At 46.5% G+C, this 13,438-nt stretch overlaps 1 protein-coding gene across 2 annotated transcripts in view; it reads left to right on the forward strand.

Moving 5' to 3' along the window:
* MAP3K4 (mitogen-activated protein kinase kinase kinase 4) overlaps positions 1–3,759 on the forward strand; it is a 102,582-nt gene extending 98,823 nt beyond the window's left edge. For both annotated transcript variants that reach the window (XM_072966132.1, XM_072966131.1), the window contains 3 exons: positions 88–194; positions 1,699–1,878; positions 3,222–3,759. In XM_072966132.1, coding sequence (XP_072822233.1) covers positions 88–194; positions 1,699–1,878; positions 3,222–3,242 — 308 coding nt within the window. In that variant the 3' untranslated portion in view covers positions 3,243–3,759. The remainder of the gene's footprint in view (positions 1–87; positions 195–1,698; positions 1,879–3,221) is intronic.
* The last annotated feature ends 9,679 nt before the right edge of the window (positions 3,760–13,438 follow it).

Here is a 13,438-nt window from a genome sequence, read left to right on the forward strand (position 1 = left end):
AGGCGTGTTAATGTGGTGTTTGGCTCTGCTAATGCACGGTGCTGTACTCATAACCCCTTCTTACCGCTGTACTGGTGACTTTTAAAGCATACATGGCCCCAGAAGTCATCACTCGCGCCAAAGGAGAAGGCCACGGGCGCGCAGCCGACATCTGGAGCCTGGGGTGTGTCGTCATAGAGATGGTGACTGGCAAGGTAAGCCGGGCCCACACCTGGGGGACAGGCCGAGCAGGGACTTCACGTCAGCAGGGCAGTGGTTGTGCTGTTACTGTCATTATGAACGCTGGGCACACTCCTTGCTGAGTAGAGAACATGACCTGCCAAAGGTACAATAAGTTAGGGCAAGCAACAAACTAGGAACCAAATATTTGTCAGATGTATGACTTAGAGAACTCTTCAGGGGAACGACAAAATAAAAGCATAAAGCTCTAATTAAAACACAGAGAAGGAAGCAGCTACGGAAAGAAACATGAAGTTGAGAACTTATGTCCGTACAAAGTGGCCATGACTGCCTATATCAGCTTTACTCATAATTGCCAAAAGTTGGAAGCAACCAGGATATCTTTCAAGAGGTAAATGGACAAACTGTGGTAATCCACATGATGGAATATTATGCAGCAACAAAAAGAAATTGGGCCATGAAACCACACAGAGGAACCTTAAGAGCATACTGCTTAGTGAAAGAAGGCAATCTAAAAACACCACGTGCCGTATGACTCCCAACGACACGACATTCCAGAAGAGGTGAAACAATAAAGGCAGAAAAGGATAAGTGGTTGCCAGGAGCTCTGGGAGTGGGAGGAAGGACAGACAGGTAGAACACAAGGATTTTTAGGGCAGTGAAACTGTTGTGCATGAAACAGTATCTGAGAATTCTGAAAATGGATCTTCTGATGAAGACACTGCTAATGAACAATTATACAAACGTATAAAGGCACAGTGCGTGTGCGAGCATGGCACTACTTAAAAAGCAGGGATGTTAGAAACTTCCTAAGTCTTATTGGTAGGAAATTAAATTTCCATCCAGCTACACCTTACAGCTGCTGAAAAGAGTAAGTGCAGAATAAATGTTAGCTGGTGTTACTTCTGCTAGTGTGAATACAGAAAGGAGCCCGCGGTGCTTGCTATCTCAGTTAATCCATACATCAGGAACAGAGCCAGTTCTCACACTGAGGAGGACGTACCACAATGACTGAGCGCTGGTGCACAGAGGAGAACGCCACACAGACCCAGCTCTTGCCCCCATAATCAGCTTTGCACTAAAGGAATTTGATGCTGATTATTGAACAAGGCAGCATATTAAACCTTCCTGTAAAGATAACTGTTGAATTTTGTTTTATTGACATTTTAATATTATTTTATGTATTTCATTTGTTCATTTGCATAGTGATGGCATCTAGATAATGCTGGACTAGTAGGGCATTCAAATGGGGCAGGCAGACTCTGCCCCCCGCCTGGTTTTATAAGTGAAGTTTTATTGGCACATGGTCTGGCCTGTGCTTCTTTCATGCTGCATTGGGGGAATTGAATTGTGACAGAGACCGGACAGCCTGCAAACCTAAAGGATTTACCGTTTGGCCCTTTAAGTAAAAGTTTGCCAGCCCCGATGTGTGTTAATATTGAGATGCCCGAAGAGACTGGGCAGTTGCCTTTTTCTGTGGCCATGTAACATTAAAACCTGGTTTTCTTTCTATTTTAGAGACCTTGGCATGAATATGAACACAACTTTCAGATCATGTACAAAGTGGGGATGGGGCATAAGCCTCCAATCCCTGAGAGATTAAGCCCGGAAGGAAAGGACTTCCTGTCTCACTGCCTGGAAAGCGAGCCGCGGAGGCGGTGGACGGCCAGCCAGCTCCTGGACCACTCCTTCGTCAAGGTCTGGCAGGCTGCTGTACAGTCCTCTCCGTGTTTGAGTATTTTGCATCTGGCACTTAAGGAAATTTGGAAACTTAGAACATCTGTATCTGAAATGGGAAGGAACTAAATGTCTTATGCCAGGAAATTTGTATCTGTTTTTCCTTCTGGAAAATGCTCCTGAGGTTCTCCTCCTTGCTCCATTTCAGTGGTCTGAGGTGCACTGGGGACTGTTGAATGGGATTTTAAATGGGACTGGATGAAGGACGTGGTTTTTCCTCTTGAGAGTATGCAGTCTACCTGAGGACAGGGTCAGTAATGACTCATCTCTACCGAGAGCGGCCGCAGGTCAGTCATGACCGAGCATGTGGCAGAGCTGTGGTCATGGTATGATCCCGTGTCGCAGGGTCACTGAGAAGAGGAATTTAATCCAGCCAGGTAGTCCCAGCTGTTCCTTTCTTTAGAATGAGGTGCTCGAGCTGTTTGGGAGGGTTTAGCCATGTCAGGAAACAGGGAGGAGTGTGGCAGTCGGAGTGGAAGAGACGTGGACAGGCGCACCAGCGGTCAAGGAAGTGTGTACAGGTCAGTACTGACGGAGCACAGGTTGTGGCAAATGGCGACAGGTAAGGCTGGGAAAGGAAGCAGGAACCACGTGAAGGGATTTCAGCTTCACTGTAAGCATCGCATGATTAAACTGTGTTTTAGCACAGTCACCCTGGAGGCAAGAGACTAGTTGGAAGCTGCTGATACAGCTAATGGGTTGGGAGTGGGAGGTCAGGGATGGGTTATCAGGGATAACATAGGAGTTAAGATGGCCGTGAGTGAGTAACTGGATGTGAGAGGTGAGCGCCAGGGAGGAGTCCGGGCGGCTCCCGGGCATCACCAGCTTCTCAGATTTCATTCACCAAGACAGGTCGAAGGCAGCTGGTTGAGGGTTGGGTCAGGGAGATGATGGTTTCCTCTTAGGCAGATTAAGTTTGAGGTGTATTTGGAACATCTGCCTGGGGATTTCAGACAGGCATTTGGATATTTGGGGCTGGCACTTGAAAGAATTGGGGTGGGATACAGACTTGGGAGACAGAAGCATTGCTGGGGAGAGTATTTAGAGGAGAAATGGAATGAAAATGGAGCCCTAAAGAAGATGTGTAAAGGACCCAATTTATATTGACTTGATATGGTACAGATACATTTTTAAGAACGCTTTCAGTAGGCAGTCCCTAGAGCAGTCGCTCAGCACTGACGTTCACTGGACTCGGCCTCCCCTCTGGCTGGCACGGTGTGGGGGCATCAGGGTGCGTGGGTGGTGACTTACCTGTGAGGCCGCGTGAATGGGGCTCAGCTCAGCTCTCTCCTGCTTCCTCGCAGGTTTGCACAGATGAAGAATGAAGCTCATCAGTCTGTGGCCTAGTGGTGTGTGTACTCGGAAAATTCTCTAATCACTACTGTATGTAATATTTACATGAAGACTGTGCTGGGAAGAGGTATAAGACTTTTTAACCTTCCAAGACTGAAGACTGCACAGGTGACGAGCGTCACTCCTCCTGCTGCTCCTGTTTGTTCGTTGTGGCACGGACCCTCCTGAGCGACGGTGTCCACGAGGTAGAGAAGCTGCGTGTTAAGTGCCATTACTACTGTACACGGACCGTCGCCTCTGTCACCTCCGTGTCTCGGGGGACTGAGAATCGTGACATCAGAGTAGTATTTTTGACCTTTCTAGGTTCAAAAGCAGTTGTAGTGTTATCAGGCGTCCTGGGCCTTGTTAATCCCCTGTTTGTCGAGTGCACTGACTGTGAAACCTGACCTTTTGTTGTTGTTGGCAAGCCGCGGGTTTGTTATGCAAAAGGCTGATTAATGAAATTTAAGAAAAAGGTTCTTTTTTCAATAAATGGTTTATTTTAGGAAAGCTCAGTTATATTGTCTTTTAATGGTTATCAGCTTCAGATCCAGCACATCATCTGATACTCCTGTGTCCTCAGCAGAAGGGGTGAGTCCCGTGTCTGAAGATGGGCACTGGGCTAGGAGTGCCTTCAGGGTCGAGAATCTCCTCACTGAAAAGTGGAAGTCAGAAGTGAAACAACACTAAGGCCCCTTGAAAGTTGTGCGTATTAACCACAAGCTAATAACAGGTAGAAGGTTAAGCCTTGTTAGCACATGTTGGGGCTCCATTTATTTTTAAACCGAGATGTGTAGGTGCCCGGTCAGTGTAAATACTGCTGAATAATCTCTTGACAGGAAAGCATCTTTTTCAGAATGTCGATGTTTCAGCAGTGAGTTTTCTAAAGTAGCCCAAATTACGTCATTGATGGTGTCCTTTTATTATTATTATTATTTTGCTATTAAATTTTTTAAAAGATTGACCTTAGAGCTTCCTGAAACCTTTTTAGGGCATACGTGACTCACTCCTTATGCGCAGCAGGTGGCCCTGAGCAGGTAATCGCCCAGACAGGCTCTGCTTTCTCCTTCCCTCCAGGGGAGCGGGTCCCCTCAGCATAGAGATAATGTCCAGAGAAAGAGGGCATCACAGAAGGGTTTGTACAGGTACTTAGAAATTTTTTAAATTCAACTTTTTAAACAACTTTTTGAGGTATAATTTACATAGTATTTAAAGCACACAGTTCAGTGATTTTTAGTGTAGTTGTATGGTTGTACAGCCATCATCATAATCCGTCTCAGACAATTCCGTTACCCCCAGAAGAAACCTCCCGCCCATTTGCAGTCACCCCCGCCTCTTACCCCCAGCCTCAGCAAGTCACTACGTCACTTACAGTCTCTATAGATTTGCCTATTCTGGACTTTTAATATAAACAGAAGTTTACAACATGTGGCCCTTTGTGTCTGCTTCTTTGCTTAGCATGGTAATTCTGAGGTTTGTGCATGCTGTAGCGTGTGTTCCTGCTTCATTCTTTCTTACTGCTGAATACTGCTCCATTGTAAGGATAGGCCACGTGTTGCACTGATTTATCTACTAGTTCCACTTCGGTTATCATGAATGCCGCTGCTCTGAACGTTTACATACAAGTCTTTGTAGGGACCTGTACATTTTCCTTTCTCTTGGATGTGGAACTGCTGGCTCACATGGTAAATCCATGTTCAATTTTTTAAGAAATTCTCAAACTGTTTCCAAAGTGGCTGCACCGTCTTCCGTTCCCAGCCAGCAACACATGAGGGTTTTAGCTTCTCCGTGCCCTCGCCGACACTTGATACGATACTCTTTTATTTTCGTAAAAGCCATTCTAGTGTATGTGAAGGGGTATCTCGCTGAGGTTTCGATCTGCTTTTCCCTGAGGATGGTAAGTGTTTCTTGTGTTTGTTGGCCATTCGCATATATTTGCTGTGAGATGCCTGTTTGAATCTTTTGCCTATTTTTAAATTGGGTTGTTTGTCTTCTTACTGAGTCGTGAGAGGTTTTTATACATTCTGGATACAGGTCCTTTACTGTATATATGATTTGCAAATGCTTTTCTTCCCAGTTTGTGGCTTATCTTTGCACATTTTTAATGGTTTCTTTTGAAGTACAGAAGTTTTTAATTTTAAAGTCTGGTTTATGTGCTCTTGATACCATATCTGAGAAATCATGACCTGACTCAAGATCATGAAGATCTACACCTGTGTTTTCTCCTAAGTTTTGTAGTTTTACCTCTGTCATGTATTTTTAATGTTTGTGTATCATATCAGATAAGGGGCCAAGTTCATCCTTTTGCATGTAGATATTTATCAGCCCCAGCATTCATTTGTTAAAAAGACTTTTCGCTCTCCACTGAATTGTCTTGGCATCCTTGTTGAAATCAGTTGACCGTAAACCTAGGGGTTCCTTTCTGGACTCTCAGTTCCAGTCCATTGAACTCGGTAGCTGCTGTCTTATATAGAACCACAGTCTTGAATAATGTAGCTTTGTAGCAGATTTTGAAGTTGAGAAGTGTGAGCTCTTCAGCTTCGTTCTCCGTTTTCAAGATTGTTTTGGCTATCCTGGGTCATTTGTATTCCCCTATGAGTTTTAGGATCAGCTTGTCAGTTTCTGTCTCTCCCACACAGCCCCTTCCCCACCAAAAATCAGCTGGGATTCTGATAGACTGCACTGTATCTGTAGAACAGCATGGCAAGTATTGTTATGGTAACAATATTAAGTTTCTCAATTCATGATACAGGATATCTGTTTATTTGGAACTTTAATTTCTCTCAGCAGTGCTTTGTAATTTTCAGTGTACAATTCTTGAACTTAAGTTTATTTCTGAATATTTTACTTTTCATGCTGTTGTAGATTTAAGTATTTTCTTAGTTTCATTTCAGATTGTTATTGCTCATATCTGTCAGTACAGTTGGTTTTTGTACATTGATCTTTTATTCACTGGACGTGTTTAATAGCTGTAGTAGTTGTTTTGTAGATTCCATAGAATTCTCTGCATATAAAATCACGTCCCCAAGGGTAAAGACAGTGTTTCTTCCTTCTTTATAGTCTGGATGCCTTATATTTCTTTTTCTTGCCTAATTGCACTGGCTAGATCCTCCATCCAGGACGGTGCTGAATAAGCACTGGTGAGAAAAACGTCCTTCTCATGGTTTTGACCTAAAGTGGCGACATTCATTATTTCACCATCAGGTTATGACACGTGTTAATTGTAGGTTTTTTTGTAAATGCCCTTTATCTGGTTGAAGATGTTTCCTTCTCTTCCTGGTTTATTGAGAGTTTTAATCATGATTAGATGTTCGATTTTGTCAAATGTTCTTTCTGCACCTCTTGAGGTGATCGTACGGTTTTTGTCCTTTGTAAGTATAGTGTATTATATCAGTTTATTTTTGGATATCAAACCAATCTTACATGGCTGAGGTGAGTTCTAGGTGATCATTGTTCATAATACTTTCTAAGTATTGCTGTTGCTGTATTTAGTTGTAATGTTTTGTTGAGGACTTTTGCGTCTATATCCATGAGGGATATTTCTGTGTAGTTTTCATTTTTTGTGATGTCTGTCTTTGGTATCAGGGTAATGCTGGCCTCACATAATGAGTCATGAAGTTTTCTTCCTCTTCTCTCAGAGACTATGAAGATTTGGTATTATTTACCAGACTTCCTCTCCTCAGCCTGTACTCAGCAACGTTTGGTAGAATTCACTAGAGAAACCAGCTGTGCCTGGGTTTCTCTTTGTGGGAATTAATTACTAATTCAACCTCTTTACTTGTTATAGGTTTATTCAGGTTTTCTAGTCTCCTTTAGACAGTTTTAGTAATTTTTGTCTTTCTAGGAAGGTGTCCATTTTAGCTGAGTGGTCTGATTTTGTTGACATGCAGTTGTTGATAGTATCTCTTTATAATACTTTTAAGTTCTGTAAGTTCGGTAGTAATGTCTACTCTTTTATTCCTGATTTTAGTATATATGTTTTCTTACTCTTTTTCTTGGCTAAAAGTTTATCCCCTTCTGTTGATCTTTTCAAAGAATCAATTCTGATTTCGTTAATATTCTCTATTGTTTTTCTGGTGTCCATTTCTTTTTTTTCCCCTCACACTAATCTTTATTATTTCCTTCCTTCGCATGCTTTGGGTTTAATTTGCTTTTTTTTTTTTAAATTTCTTAAGAGAGAAGATGATGAAGATAAGAATTATTGTAAAAATAATCTACCAGGCCATATAGTCACAAATAGAGCATATATCTTGAACATATTGTAAAAATAGTTTCTCAATTAGTTTAAGAACTGTAATGTAAAAGCAGAGGTAGATTTTCTTTTTTCTTCTAAAATAGCAGCCTCAACAACTGACACCATGTTCTTTAGAATGAAGGCAGCAAACCTTTTGTGTGAAGGACCAGAGACTGGCTATTCTTGGCTTTGCAGGCACTAGGACCTTGGCTGCAGCTGTTTAATCCGCTGTTGTGGCATGACAGCAGCCGTGGGAGCACGTGCGGGAGTGGGTGTGGCTCTGTTCCAATAAAACTTTATTAACAGAACAAGCAGCAGGTGGGTCTTAGTTTGCTAAACCCTACCCTGGAGCATTAAGCAAAATTAAGAAATGGTATTTTCTTAGGCCAGTAGAACTTACACAAAAGAGTATTATCTCTCAAAGGTAATGTGTAATGAATGCTGCCGTATTCATACGTTTACATGCTGCTATGAAAAGGTGAGTTATACTCTTACCAGGTCAAAACTGAGGGCCGGTGGCTGTGAGATAACAGGGCTGGCTCTCGTGGGCTCATTTACACAGAGGTGCTGACGGCAGCTCTAGGAAAGGTTTGAGCTGGCTGCTCCGGAATGCGTTTCTTACACATACGGGAGTGTGGGTCTGGCTCTTGAAGCATGCCCTTTCCCCCCTAATAAGCGGGGGATCGCACATTTTCCCAAAATCATGACCTTGTTCCTGCTGACGTGTTAAAGCAGGTGACTCCCTTCTTAGTTGCTGCGTCTAAAGTCACTGCCTTGCAAATCACTAGTTTAATGGTGCGATGGAGACCGCCATGCGGCTTGGGACGCCTGTCAGCTTCACCCTCCCCGCAGCCCAGCAGCCCCACATCCCCAGCCGCATCCTGATTGAATATCAGAAGGGTCCCCTGTCTCCCACCCTGGGGTGGGTCCTTTAGGCACATGCTCCAGCGGTCTGCCATTTTGTCACATCACTTTTTCTTTTCTTGAGTCAACTAATATAAGTTCTAGAAGCACAGTTCTTTTCACATATCATGAGGTGACTTTTTTCTCAGTCCATTCAAATCATTCCTGCTTGAGAGTGACTTCTTCCAAACACGTGTGCAGCTTCTGTGGTTTCCTGCCACCGTCCAGAGGAAGTAATATTATCCAGCAACCCTAACTTCGTATTCGTACCACTTACCTCCTTAAAATTCAAAAGCACCCAGATGCCAGAAATTTCAGAACTCTCTAGTCAGTCCAATGTGTGAAATAAGGCTGTGTTTAAAAAAATATTAAAGGTAAAAACTGAGTCTTGCTCAGTGAAAGGCTTCACTAACACAGCCCTAAGAGAGGTTTCCTAGGTACTCAAAAAGATCTAAGTAGGTGCGTACTACTTTTTAATCAATTCACAGCCTTAATATCAGAATAGGACAGCCTGTGGGCACCGAGGAACGCCGAGCTTGGGTCCGCTCATCCTTTGCTAGAGGAAAACTTGGCTTTTTTCACTGGTAACTCTGAAATTCAAAGTTTTGACTGATTTTATTATGGCCTCATTGGGCTTGAGAAAGGTTTATATTTTCACTTTAATCAAAAGACAACTGAAATTCAGCTATTAAATCCTCTAAACTAGGGTCCCTTCATTCAGTCCATCCCAGCTGCGTGTGCACCGTGACAGTGCCGGAGGTGGCCCAGGAGTGCCCATCCCTGCCCCCCAGAGGGAACGCTCTTAAGGAGACACACACTAGCTGTTGAGGTGAAGTTGAGGTGAAGTTCTGAATCTGCTGTTCCTGACCAGAATAATGCTAATTTCAAACAGTTGAATCTCATAAACAGATACCAGTTGGTGTCAAATGTGAATGGTCTGGAACGTTACAGATCAAGAGAACAAGAGGAGGATGTGCTTAGTCCTCTCCCCTCCTCCTGAGAGTGTGCCCCATCCTCTGCGATGCCACTGCCGCAGGACAGGAAGCCTCAGGGCGTCTGAGGTGCTTGGTTCTCTTTTACATTCTTGGAAGCTCTGGAAATACTCAAGCCCAGGCCAGGGATGCAGGAATGTGATTTGCCATCGGCGAGCCTCAGAGCTTGCCTGTGGTGGATGGTCCACGCTCGGGTAACTTGGGAGGACTGAGCCCCCAGGACTCCTGTGCCCGGTGGTTTCAGGAGGCGGAAGGACTGGCCCTGGGAAGGCTGCTTCCTTTACCCTTTTGCCCAGTGTGTTCATCAAGGTTATTTCAGCCTCATTCATTCTGGCGAAAAAAAATTTTTTTAAATGCTTTCTGATGAAGTCTCTGAAGATTATTTTAGGAAATCACCCTGCCAGGACGCACCCAGTTCCTTATTGACCCATGCAGTCACCGTATCTTTATAGAGATGGGGAAGCATCCAGAAAAGAGGGAGTGTTAGCAGCTGAACTGAGGTCCCTGATGATTTCTTGGCAAAGGCAGACAGACTCCCAGTGAGGGGCTGCATCACATCCAGCGTGTCCAACCCAGACTCTCGGTCTCAGAGTCACTGACTAGCTTCCCGTCTCACGAAGGCAGCAGTTACCCGTCAACGGGGCCGCCGAGTGGAAGGACACGGTCGTGTCGCGGCGCTGAATGCACAGGCCAGCCAGCTCCCCCCACACCTAGAGAGATTTTCCCAGCGGAGGTGGTCCTTGTCTCATTCCAGCGGTGGCTTCAGGACTCTCTGAGGAGGACCAGCCGCCGCCGCGGACCTGGCAGCCCAGCTCCCTTCCGCGCTCTGTAGGAGGCGGCGGTGCCGGCGCGTCGGTGAGCCCGTGTCTTCAGCTGCTTCACTTTGTGATCCAGAAACCGCGCGTGGGAACCGCTGCAGTTAAGGCGTCGGAAACAGTTGCTGAAGGAGGTCGCACCAGCGGGGCCCTTCCTGGAAGCGCTGGGGAAGGCGGGACGGTGCCGCCCACCGCGGGCCAGGGCAGGGGAACTGCGGCGCGTCCCGCCTCCCTGGTCTGGGCAGGGCACGTGGCAGGAGCGCAGGTGACAGCCCTCCTGCAGGCGCTCAGACCAGCTGCGCGCAGGTTTGTTCCTCCCACTCCAGCCCGGCGGCTGTGTGCCGTCTGCCACTTCAGGGAAAGCTGGGTGCAACGTCTTGTTTTGAGCAGGAAACAGGTCCCCTGGAGAATTTCTGCTAACACCTTCCCACTTCTGTATCTGTGGAAAGTTCTTAAAGCCTCAAAAGCCTCATCTGGCTCGCGGACCAGCCAGACCACCTTCCCGCTTCCCCCAGAGAGAAACCAGAAGCTCCTGGGGCCCCTTTCTGGCTCCGTCACATAGCTGTTTCTATGTTTTGGCTGGGTGGTTTTTGGATTTTATCTCTAAATCACTGTCTTTCAGATCCAATTATGGATATATTAGAAAAACACTAACGTTTTTTAATCTTTAAACATCAGTAGCCACTTTTACAAGGTTTTATTTAGAAACTACAGCAGTCAAGAGAGATTCCAGTTCCCTCTGTGATCCTGTGGAAAAGGCTGTATTCTCTCTACGGAAGATAAACCAGGTGGCTGACTAAGTCCAAAAGCACAGTAGTTCTTCCTCCGCAATTAGTCAGGTTCCTAGTCACAGAATCAGTCCACTTTCCTTAAACTTGTTTCAGGCGGTTGCCTTTTTTTAGTAAAGAAAGTCACTTTGTGGGCTTGGTTTCCTAGAAATGTGTTGAACTCCCTGCCTCAGAGCTGGGATATAGCCCTTCATATCTGGGAGGACCCTGCACTGATCTCCAGTTTGCAGGAAACTTTGCATTTTTCTCTTCCAAGTTGGATTCCAGAGCAGGCTCTGAGCAGGGCCGATCTAAGCTGCCATGAGATGGAGATGTCAGACAGACAGGGCATGATGCTCGTACTCCATCACGCACTGTGCAGGGCCAGAGAGGTGGCCTCAGCCCTATGGGTTTTTAATTCTTAGAAAAATAAATAACCTGGAGCCAGAACCACTGTCTGCTGAAGAGATGGTGGTGTTTGTGAGGCCTGAACACGGGTAAAGGGGCTCGGGGAGGAGTGATGAGTCTTTCCGGGAGCCGTGCTCATCTCTGCCGTTACGGTAACGGGGCAGGAGGACAACCAGGTCCCCGTCCCGCGAAACTGTTCCCACGGGAGCTGCCAGGACCTCCCCCCCGCACCCCGCATTCCCTTGTTTCCTGCGGCAATTTTAAAAAGAGGACCCATAAGTTCTTTCCCAGGAGAGTATTGGCCTGCCTTCCTCTGGCCTGGACCCTTGTCTACACGTGTGAGTAGCCTTGTTTGTCTGCTCATTATGTTTCGTGTTTGGTCCCAGAGCCGATTCAGGAGAAAACCAAGTGTGTCTGGGTCCCTTTTACATTCCAGGCAGAAGGAGTGGGTGTATGTTATTAGATTACTACTATTGAAAGGGTAAGACACTGAGAAAAATGACATTTTTAGACACTCCCAGGGAATTTCTGAGCATTTTTGACTTAACCACATGGAGGCACCTTTCTTCCACCCCTTACCTGTGTAGAGCTTAAAGGACCCTTACAGGGTGTTCATATATACTGCCTCATCTCACCCTGGAAACAACCCCATTTTACAGGTGGGAAAACGGGAGTAAAATGGCTCTCCCAAGCCCTTACAGCGAATTAGCTGCAGTTACGTGAGGGTGACCCGTGCAGCTCGGAGCACAGCCGACACTTCTGACTCTCTGCTCTGTTTCCCACGGAGCTAGGAGATCCTACGAGTAGAGCAGCCCGATCCAGGTGTGGGCCGACGCCCAGGAACAGTGTGTGCCCCTGAGGTGCTCGGCCCTGGGCTAATGCCTACCATCTCTGCTCTGGTCGAGAGGCTGCATTTGGAACCTACATGTGGCAATTTTGCAGGGCAGGAGAGGCACAGGGCCTTCAACCCTGTCCTCAGGGACACCAGCCAGAGTCAACTCCGGCCCTGGCCTCACTAACACTCTCTTCCCACAACTAAGCCAGAAGGTTCCCCTTTTCACTTCTGCAGATTTGCATCCATGATCCGTTGATCCCTTAAGCAGAGAGCTTCTCTTAAACTCTGATAACTAAACTGGTACTTGGTAAACACTTAGTGACCAAGAGCAAGCATGACATGATTCTGAATGGAATAAGCCTTTAAATAACACCAGGCCAACTTTTCTATGAAACAGTTCATCCCTTCTTCCGTAACCACAGCAAAACAGGAGGTAAGCACTGGGCGGCAGGGAGCCGTGCAGGGAGAAAGGCTTCGCCTGTCCGGCGCGCACACCTGTCAGGCCAAGCGCTGTGGCACCTCGGCCTGAGATCACGTGGCATCCAGGATCTAATTATTCTCCAGAAATATAACTGGTTTTCTCTGTTCTTGTTTTGCACCAGGCGTCTGTTGACAGGCAGAAGTTTGCCAAAGTCCTGCACGTGAACTGTTACCCTAAAAGCTGCCCTGGGCGCCAAGGAGCACAACTTCTCCGCGTCGTGGGAGTCTGGGCTTCCAGGAGAAAAGCGGAAGCCCAGGGGATCCTCAGACCCCAGGGTGTGCTCAGTCTGACCCTGCTCAGAGGAGAACCTTGGCTCCTGTGTGGTCCTCTTTTAAAGTGAGCCTGAATTTGTTTTAGGGACCCAATTTCTGCTTGCCACTGAGATGAAGAGAGGATGTAAAGTCATCTCTCGAATCTCTGCAGAACGTCAAATGGCTGTGATGTTCAAGATCAGTTTCTTTGGGGAGCTGGAGGGAGACTCCATTGCAGGGGACTGGGAAACCAAAGCGGCCTGACAGAAGGCCCTGTCACTGTGTCAGACAGACGTGCTCAGCTAGTCGCCCGCATCTGCCATCTTCCATAACGAACGCTCGCAGGCTCCGGCACCTGCCTCTGCTGCCGGCAGCGGTGGTCAGGTGGCACACCCACCCTCTAGCCAGCCAGCACCCGGGCCCCCCTCCCTCGCAGCGCCCTCCAGATCACTGTGGGCCAGAACTCCAAAATGTAAGGCAGGGGCCAAATGGAAGGAGGGAGT

The sequence above is a fragment of the Vicugna pacos genome, chromosome 8 (genome assembly GCF_048564905.1).
Source record: "Vicugna pacos chromosome 8, VicPac4, whole genome shotgun sequence".
Classification (NCBI taxonomy): Eukaryota; Metazoa; Chordata; class Mammalia; order Artiodactyla; family Camelidae; genus Vicugna; species Vicugna pacos.